Consider the following 10,644-nt stretch of genomic DNA (forward strand, 5'->3'; position numbering starts at 1 on the left):
AAACTTATTTTTATTATTATATACTATTCAAAAATTCTAAATTTCTTCATTTTATTTTTGTAAATATAAATTTATATAAAAATAATTTATTAATGATATTTAATTCAAAAATTTCTAAATTATTAGGTTTATTATTTTTTGATTGGTCTCAGGGTGATCTATTCTCAACTAGGTGAGTGTGAAAATCCACCAGCTTTCAAAAGCAAATCTGGGCCTAAGCCAAGGCTTGAATACCATTTTAGGTTTTCAGTTACACTAAAACCGCCAGGCTTAGTAAACTTCCAAACTTTCAAACCATTATCATTACCTTTTGAGTGGTCCCAACCTGAATCCCAAAGTGGCAGTTAATCTACCTAATAAACTAAAATGAGTGTGAAAATCCAACACAAATTCAAACATTTTTTATTTTTTTTAAATATAAACTTACAAACTAATTAAATCTCCCAACAAACTGATTCATATAGATTCCTTTCCCATACTATTGTCCACAATTCTTAAAGAAATGATGATCTACTTGTTTATTGCAATATGCCTATCGTTTTAGCAAATTCAATGCTTTCATCAAAAATTTCTGGTAAGCCATACTTGTAGGAGAAGCCCAAATCCAACAATCTTTTGGATGAAACAGGCACGTGGCTAAGAAAATCATCTTCCTTTGGATATCTGCAATTCACATGATCCATTAATGTCATTAGGAAGTGGCTTTACACAGCAAAAACGCAAAAATTAAAAATGAAAATATAAACGCATAAATTGCTTACTGGAGTGGTGGACAGAATTGTGAATAGCGTTTATTGCAAAAATCCCACAGCTCCTTGAGAGAGAGATCTTGAGCAGAGCATATATATCGACCTTTTGCAGATTGATGCTCCATCAAGAATATGTAGGCATCACATAAATCGTCTGTGTGGACTAATGCAATGGAGCCCATGAGCCACTGGAACTCCTTCAACCATTCGTAACATTATTGAGAGAGAGATCTTGAGCAGAGCATATATATCGACCTTTTGCAGATTGATGCTCCATCAAGAATATGTAGGCATCACATAAATCGTCTGTGTGGACTAATGCAATGGAGCCCATGAGCCACTGGAACTCCTTCAACCATTCGTAACATTCTTGACTCCCTGTTGCATTTGAAAGTCACTGTAACACCATGAATGTTTGGTTGGCATGCAAAAGGAAAAGGAAATCACTCTATGTAGCCTTTTGAGTTTATGGTTTTTAATTATTTATACATGTATATTTCTATAGCCTGTAATTATATTGATAAGTTTCTGGATATATGCTGAGTACAGGTTACACATCATTATACCTGTACACTGTATATATATCGAAAATCTTACCAACATAATTTTTAATTATTTAAATTTAATTACTCTAATTCACAAAACTTAGACCCAGAATTACAATACTTTTAGTAGAGTTTAAATAAAATTAATAAAAAATATAACGAAATTTAGCTAACCTTAAAACGATTAGACGCTGATAACCTAAAAAGCGAAAGCGTTGTTTAACAGAGTTGACACCTTTTTCCCGCCAACTTTTCTTAAAATCTAATGAAACAACAATCCATGATTTTCTTCGAATTCGAGGTTTCAGATTTGGTGACCATAATCATGGTGTGCAACCATGACTTCACCAAAATCGGAATCCAATCCATCGCCAAAAGTTAGGGTTTTACTGCCAGTTTTACCTAGATTTGGATGAAAACCATATAACAAGATCATATTAACGAATTGCGAGGGTTTCTTTTGCCTTCAAATTAGGTCATATTAAGGAATTGTGAGGCTTTTTTTCTGCCTTCAAATTATTTAGGTTAGGTAGACTTTAGGTTGGTACAGTTCTTTAATACAAAAGACGATGTGTACACTTGTAATATGGAATATTAAAAATATGTAAAATTAATTTAGTTTTTTTAATTAGTTATTTTAAATCTGGAGATGTCAAAAGCATTATAGATTGGGTCAGAGATCACTCTTCTTTTAACCCTCCTATCCTCCCCGTTTGAATGGGGAGTATTATAAGACTACTTAACAATTTTCAGAACATAATTTACACCCACATCTACATATAGCAGAATCAAGTGGCAGACCTCCTCTCAGAGAAAGGCATTCACTCCGATCCAGGTAAGTTTTTTTTTCAGCTTAAACACATAGTGAGCTCTTGAACTCCTAGTCCTACTCCTCTTTCTAGTGTTCATGCTCTATGGACACAACATAGTTTTTTTATTTTATTTTTTCAAGCTTAAGCACATAGTGAGCTCCTAGTTTTTTTTTTTTTTTTTTTCAAGTTTTTTTTGCAGCTTAAACACATAGTGAACTCTTGAACTCCTACTCCTTCTCCTCTTTGTAGTGTTCATGCTTTATGGACACAACATAGTTTTTTTTTTCAAGCTTAAGCACATAGTGAGCTCTTTAACTCCGAGTCCTTCTTCTCTTTGTAATGTTCATACTCTATGGACACAGCTTACTAGGCTTATTTCAACTGTGTTACTCCGGTTAGAATTTATGTAATCGTTAGTAGATGTTACTCCTGTTAGAATTTATGTAATCGCCAGTAGATTTTATGCTCACTAGCTTCATCTTTTTGTAATTTTTGAACTGTGTTTTACTGATGCAAAACTACATTTCTATAATTCCCTCAAACATATATGATTGTAAAACAGAAGATCAAAACAAAGACAAAAAAAAATTTGAAAAATTGAAGAATGTAAGAAAAGTTTTGAGAATTTACCTTTTTTATAATAAAAAAGAAAGTGTTTTTTTTTTTAAAAAAAAACCTATTAAGTAATTCCCACCTCTCAACCTCTTCATAAAAATTGAACCAAACTTATTATAAATACAATTAAGCTATTTGATGTAAAAAGTTCTGTATGACTCCCACCTCTCAATCTCTTTTCATAAAATTTGAACCAAACTTATTATAAATACAATTAAGCTATTTGATGTAACAAGTTCTCTGTATGATTCAACTGTTGATGAAAACTCTGACATGCTTAAAGTTGGAACCTTAATTATTGTGTCTTTCTTGTGTATATGGATAGTTTTGATACAGCAGAATTTCTGCTTGAAACATTGTAAAGCATCACGGTTCCAGTTCTATTTCATGACAAATTTGTCATACCTTCAAAACCACATGGAAAATGAATCTAATCTAAGATCTGCATACTCAGAAATAAAAGGATGTCTCATGTTATTTAATTTGTTAATGTTAACAGGACTTGGCATATTAGTTTTTTTATTCAAACATATCTTTGAGAAAATTCAAAAGATTTTCATATCAGTAAAGGGTATTCTAAAAAACGTGTTTGATAGATTACTGTATTTTACTGGGTAAATAATCAATAACATTAATCTACCATAAATCTCAAAAATCCAAAATACCTGTGATCAATCCTAAAGTTTCTTCAATGCTGGCAGGAAGCGTGGGTGTAAGAGAAGGTCCGGCAACTAGGGCTGGCGCTAGTGTCACCACTTCAATGCTATGATCCGATCCATATTGAAGAGCTGCTTGCTCTGATAATGTCTTCGCCACATAATACATCTGAACATCAAAAATCTCATTACTTCTATCTCCATTAATGATACAAATAAAACTGCTAATTCAATATTCATAACAAATCCGAATTTACCCAGAAAAGTGGCTTTTCACGCCTGATGAGATCGACAGGGGTCCAGCAGGATTCGTCAACGCAGTCCCTGAATTTTCCATTGTTATTCAGCGGAGAAGCTGCGTTTATGGAGGAAGTGTATATTACACGGCGAACAGATTTTGCCTTTGCACAAGCCTTCAAAATATCTAGAGTCCCTTTAACCTCTGCCTCCACAACAGTTGTCTGTGCCTGAAAGAGTTAAAAGAAGTCAAAATTTCATGGTATCTTGGATTACTTGCAGATTCCAGAATATTTCTCAAATAATATAGAAAAGAATAAGTTAAACAGTTAACTTCACTTTGGGTGGCAAGAGTTAACGAGCCTGTTATAGGGCATTAAATGCCTGCTTAGCTGCATCCTCTATAACGCGATATAACACACATGCGCGGTGAATAGATAAATAAAAAATAATGACGGTGTGTTATAGCGTTATAACGCGATATAACACACATGCGCGGTGAATAGATAAATAAAAAATAATGACGGTGTGTTATAGCGTTATGGAGCATGCAGCTAAACAGGTGTGTTATAGCGTTATGGAGCATGCAGCTAAACAAGTGTGTTATAGCGTTATGGAGCATGCAGCTAAACAGGCATTTAATGCCCTACACAGGCTGGTTAGTCATCTTATATCTAATGAATCAGATACCCAAAAATATTTTGCAATATGGGATTGGTTAAACATAACACATTGAATGATTGTTGAATGTATGTAGATTGCAGATTTGGAAAATATGGTTAGTCAGCTTATATCTAATGAATCAGATACCCAAAAATATTTTGCAATATGGGATTGGGTTTAGTCATCTTATATCTAATGAATCGGATACCCAAAAATATTTTGCAATATGGGATTGGGTTAAATATAACACATTGAATGATTGTTGAAGGTATTGTTGAAGGTATGTAGATTGTAGATTTGGAAAATATTTTAGAATTTGATGGTTCTGAGAGAGGTTAAACAATTGAATTTTTTTCATCTCAAATATATTAAAAAAATCTGTAATCAATAATTTTCATTATAAAAAAATATCCACAGACTCTACCATCCACATCCACATCCCTGATCATCACATAAATATTTTCCTAATCTAGTATCTCCTAAATATATTTTCCTCATCTAGGATCAACATAAAGATACTTTGAATGATTGATCATCACATAGATATTTTCCGAATCTAGATCAACATAAAGATACTTTGAATGATTGGGAAACTGTGGATATGAGTGATTAGTATTATTTACCTCGGCGTCTATGGTGAAATCCATGGGAGTGGCTAAGTGAACAACGAAGTCACAGTCACTAAGGGCAGAATCGAAGGTACCCTCTTTAGTGATATCAGCTTTGAATAGCGTAAGCCTCTCTCTGGCTCCCGGGAGGGACATAACATGGCGAGTTTTGCTTTCGTTCTCTACAGAATCAGTCAAATAGACTTATGATTAAGCAAGCAAAGCCACTGGTCAGGTTAAGGTTATGTTGAGCGAGCAATTGATATAAAATATCACAATAATAGCAAATTTGGATTTTGGGATTTCCACGGGTGGAAATTACGGATTTTATAGAGGTGCAGTGATTCTTCCAACACCTCTCCTCAAACGCAATTCCGAGGAATCGAACCTGGGTCATGTGGAGGTTTGCGGTTACACCAAAACTTGCAAGTGTTGGTAAACGTTACAAACCAGTAACTAGAATCCCCAGGGTGGAAATTACGGATTCTATAGAGGTGGAGTGATTCTTCCAACATCTTTTAAAAACCCAAATATTCTGGAAATTAACAAATCTATATAAAATATCTAAACAAACATGGGCTAGGTCAATTATTTACATCACCATGTTTTTCGAAAACCTAAATATTCTGAAAATCCACAATCTACATAAAATACTTATTTATATTTTTCAAAAACCCAAATATTCTAAAAATCCACAATCCACATAAAATACCCACCATAAAATTTTGAAAATCCACAATCCACATAAAATACCCACCTTAAAATTCTGAAATATTCCCAAAATCAACGATCAACCTAAATTCAATTGGGATATTTGATAATTATTTACCTCTGCGTCTATGGCGAAATCCATGGGTGTCGCCAAGAGAATGGCGAACTCACAGCCCTGAACGGCAGTATCGAAGCTGCCCTTTTCGAGGAGATTGGCTTTGAAGAGCCGAAGCCTCTCTTTGGCTCCCGGGAGCGACAGAATATGGGCAGTCTCGCGTTCGTCCCCTGCATAATAATTGAGAGAGCCGGACTTCTTTTTTAAAATTTAAAATAGAAGTCCGGCTCTCTCAATCATTATGTAGGCGACGAACGCGAGACTGCCCATATTCTGTCGCTCGCGGGAGCCAAAGAGAGGCTTCGGCTCTTCAAAGCCAATCTCCTCGAAAAAGGGCAGCTTCGATACTGCCGTTCAGGGCTGTGAGTTCGCCATTCTCTTGGCGACACGCGTGGATTTCGCCATAGACGCAGAGGTAAATAATGTTTCCCCCAACTCAACTGAACTGCTCTCACTCACTCTGCGTATTACCAATCAATAAACCATATTTATCAAGCATACGGAGGGATTGAGAGCGTATATCTTTCATATTAGGATTGAAGATAGATCTCCTCCAATTGACATTGGAATATATCAACAATCAATTACAACCTTGCTATATGCAAGTTTGAATGGTAAATGATATCTGGTTGATTTTTATTTTATGTTTTTATTTAGATAAGAAACTAGATAGTAGATAAGTCATTCATGAATGTTGATTTGTAATTTTGAATATGTATATTATTTAGTAATATAGATCAATATGTATGTGTACTATGAGATAGTTTTGATGTTTTTAAAAACGAGTAACTAGTACAATCATATAAATTAAATGACTAGTAAATATTGATAAACATCAGGCCATGACAAACATCAAAAGACTTAATATATATCTTGCATTGCTGAAAAGAAACATCATAAAAATTAATTAAATTATAATTTTATTTAAATTATTATTATTATTGTTAATCATAAAAAAAAATTATTATATAAATTGAACATATATACAATTTAAACAAATACAACAAAATTCTTAACCATGGAGATTTATCCCTAGAGATTCTTAAAATGAGTTTTATTTAATACCATGGGCGATACCATGACATATCAATGCCACATGCTAAAAAACCATAACTCATTCCATACGACATTTATTCTTATAACAATTTTTTAGTTAATCAATTTAATTAAAAGAAAAAAAATGACATAACTACTTTGGGGATAAATCTCCACCTTTCATTTGTAAGTACTACTAGGAATATTTTAGAATATTTTGTGGAAGCTAAATCTTGACTATCCACCTAATAATTAACGATAATTAAATTAAAATACCAAAAACTCTATTCCAAAATAGACATGCCTAAGGTAATTAGAATAATTCGTCAATTTTATTTGAATGGTGAGACAACTTGGTGTTTATTAATGTGATTATTAAATTTGTTGACAAATATTAATTTTTTTTTTCCAAAGAAAAAAATCAAACTTTTTATTAAAATAAAAAGTTACATAGTATATGCATTAAGCATTCAATTTGACTGTATGAAAGTAGATCATACAGCCCGCAGGATACAGTCCTGCCTAAAAGCAGAAAAAGAAAGTGCCGCTCCTATTATCCGGAGTGCAGCCTACAAAAAAAAACCAGCTGGCCTAAGTCTTCCTGCCCTTCTTCTTCTCCACTTTTCGCCAACCATCCATGTTGGGAGTGGGGTCAATAATGGCAAGCTGGTTTTCCATTGTGCTCATTGGTTGCTCCTTATCTGAATCCGATCCTTCGGGACTGTGACTTCGTTTATTACCACTTATTTCCAGCTGGAGCTCTTGATCCTTTTCCTCATTAATCTCCTTATCCTTATTGTCCTGATCTTTTTCCTTTGTTGTATTTTGTTCTTTCTTTGCTGTAGTTGCCTTCTTGTATGCTGCATCTATGTTCTGCCATCCTTTCGACTTCCTTTGTTGTTGCTTGCTCTTGTTGAGGCTTGGACATGCATTGTACAGATGACCTGTTTGTTGACATCCCCGACATCTGAAAGCTGTATTCTCATAGTCCAAAGGCTGTTTCCACTGTGTATTATTGAAATTCAGGATGATGCTTTCAGGTAGTCCTCGGCTGAGATCTACCTCGACACATATTCTGGCAAAAGTAAATATTCCTTTTATGTGTCTCTCTCCGTCTATCTTTAACATTCTCCCCAAGGTATTTCCAATTGCTATTAGAGCGTTTGAATGCTAAAAATGTAAAGGAAGATTATGCATCCTAACCCACACTGGCATCCTTGATACCACCATGGTGTTGGCATCAAAATCAGGAAACCAAGGGGTAATAAAAAGTCCAGCACTGCCCCAGAACCATGGCCCTTGGTTGAGAACTATTTGCTTTTCTTCTTCTAGTGTGAAAACATATTATAAAGAACCCCTTAGGGTATAGGTAGATTTGGCAATTTTTTGTCCAAACCGAGTGGATCCATTGATACAATGCATCAGTTCTAGGCCAAAAGCCATTAAATCTACAAATAACTGCATTTTTTTGTAGCTCTGAATATATATCATTTACCTCTGGTATTTCGATGGCGATAGATGGGTTCTCTAGCAATTGATCTACAATGTACTGCCCCAGAGGTTCAGTGACAGCTGTGGGGTTTTTCCCTTTGCCCTTCACTGCTTCCTTAAAAGACCCTTTGCTTTGCGAGCTAGGTCCAGCGCTTTCGGCTCCTCCTCGTAATCTCATATTGAGAATGATTGTAGAGCCTGGCTTGATGTTGTATTCTTGCATGGTTCTGCATTCCTGCAGCGATCTGCCCTCATTTAACAGGTGTTGTTTCTCAGCCGGGTAGCCAATCTGATCGGCAATATTGTTCTTCAAATCTGAAACCCTGTCGCTGTCATAAGTCCAGATCACGATTGTGTTTCCTTTTGGCGTCTTTACAAAGATTTGGAAACCGGACCTGGCAATCTGGGGTGGCTCGATTCGTGTCAGATCTGATCCATCCAACTCCGTATCCGATCTGTTTAAAAACTTCATTTCCTGAGCATAACTTTGGATCTCACTTGCCTTGCGGAGATCCTCTGCGCTTGAAAAGGGATTCGTGGTAAAATTATTTGATTTGTTCCCAGATCCATACTTTGGTTCTGCACGAGTCCCAAAACAAACCTGCAACAGCTTCTGATAATCCAAAATACCGGCGGCTTCATCTTCGTTTGTTGCTGCCGCTGAGCAGACAGTCAATCGCCCGATCCGCAGATCCTTCTTTTGCCGAACCGCTTCATTTACTCCAATCGATGCTCGTCCATTGCAGGGTTCCAATTTTGGAAGATCAACATGCAGAGGACGTTTTTGCAGCTCCAAATTCATCAATCGGTTCGGCAACCCCGCTCTTGACTGCGCTTCTGGGCTTCGTGCGAGATTAGGCATGGATTCACCGAGGTTTCGAGAGACGCAGAGGGCCATCGCGTCTGGTTAGGGTTCTTGCCGCAGAGCTTAACCGAGTTTGGGAATATATGTTTTTGGGAATATATGTTGTGCCCCAATCGATGTTGACAAATATTAATTACGCTGTAAAGCGTTACTCTTTGAAATAAACTTTCTTATTGTGCACTTGTCATTAATATGTACCTTTGGATTATGTGTTAGACCATTAAAGAATCTTAAGTTGTTTGATTATTACAATTGAATGTAGTTGGAAGAAATAGTTTGAATGTACTTGGAAAAAAACCAACCCGTCATAATTTTTTTGCAATGTCTTTTTCACTACTTCTATTGTCGGAACTTGCAAACTATCACAAGGGGCTGGATAGATATTGTAACTCTACGGAACTTGCAAACTATCACAAGGGGCTGGATAGATATTGTAACTCTACGGAACAATATAAAGACTTGCATATTCGCTGTGGCAACAACCTGGATATCCTGCCATTATAATTCGCATAGCGGCTCTGATAACTCTCATATTCATAATTTGCCACCTCTCATATTCATAATTTGCCTTATAATTCGCATAGCGGGTCTGATAACTCTCATATTCAATCCATATAGCTCGCAACAGCCATAGAGATAATCCACATATCCACTCTGAGGGCAGGTTTCCCTACACCTGATCCTCCAATGATGGAGAGGGCTAAACTCTCATATTCAACCCATATAGCTCGCAATAGCCATGGAGATAATCCACATATCCACTCTGAGGGCAGGTTTCCGTCCACCTGATCCTCCAACGATGGAGAGGGCAGAATAGCAGCTCAACTCTTCATGTTATTATTGACTAGCGATGCAGCAATAATCTGCAGAAGAGGTCGCCCGAGCACGCCTATGGTTTCCCGTAGGAACGACAGAGGGAGGAGATCGCCCGAGCACACCTGTGGTTTTCGGTAGGAACGATGGACGGAGGAGATTCAAATGTCACACATTTGGGCGTCCTGGCCCCTCGATTTCCCATCTGTGGAAGTTGGGGTGACATTCGCAGGCATAACATACAATTGTTGTTTATGCTCTTCTATTCTTTCGTCTTAATCATCATGTTTATGATGTTTCCCTGATGGTTAATTTGTGAATCTCTGAGAAATTTTAAATGTTTGTGTTTCTTGGACTTGAACAGCAGCCAAACACTCGCCTCGTTTCCGGCGATGACCAAATGGTTTGAAATGTCGATTTCAATAATCATGGATTCCCATTTTGTTTATTTGATATAAATTATGATTTTTAATGACTAATGATTATATTTTTAGTTTAAGCATATGATTTTCTGCGAGTAGCCTAACATTCCGATTCGAGTGACTAATTTATAAATTTAATGTGATTTTCATAATTTGTAATTGGAAACTCATTTTTGAATTTTTTTAAAATTGGTGTGAAATAATGGGTCGATTCCTTACTTTACAATAATGGTTTTATTTTCTAGAGTGGAATTTTTTAAAACAAGTTAACAAATATTTATCGAATTCAACTAAAAAACATATACCA

General features: G+C 35.8%; 1 protein-coding gene across 1 annotated transcript; it reads right to left on the minus strand.

Moving 5' to 3' along the window:
- Positions 1 to 381: 381 nt before the first annotated feature.
- Positions 382 to 5,275, minus strand: LOC149266614 (putative anthocyanidin reductase). Its single transcript, XM_089430752.1, has 6 exons — positions 5,195 to 5,275; positions 4,901 to 5,067; positions 3,635 to 3,844; positions 3,387 to 3,546; positions 762 to 1,127; positions 382 to 663 (listed from the first exon to the last, which is right to left on the minus strand). Exons 2-5 carry the CDS (start codon positions 5,039 to 5,041, stop codon positions 949 to 951), a joined length of 690 nt encoding a protein of 229 aa, XP_089286878.1. The 5' UTR covers positions 5,042 to 5,067; positions 5,195 to 5,275; the 3' UTR covers positions 382 to 663; positions 762 to 948.
- Between the last annotated feature and the right edge of the window lie 5,369 nt (positions 5,276 to 10,644).

This window comes from Pinus tabuliformis, chromosome 6, assembly GCF_031772625.1.
Source record: "Pinus tabuliformis cultivar Carrire ecotype Pingquan chromosome 6, CPIR1, whole genome shotgun sequence".
In the NCBI taxonomy this organism is placed as follows: Eukaryota; Viridiplantae; Streptophyta; class Pinopsida; order Pinales; family Pinaceae; genus Pinus; species Pinus tabuliformis.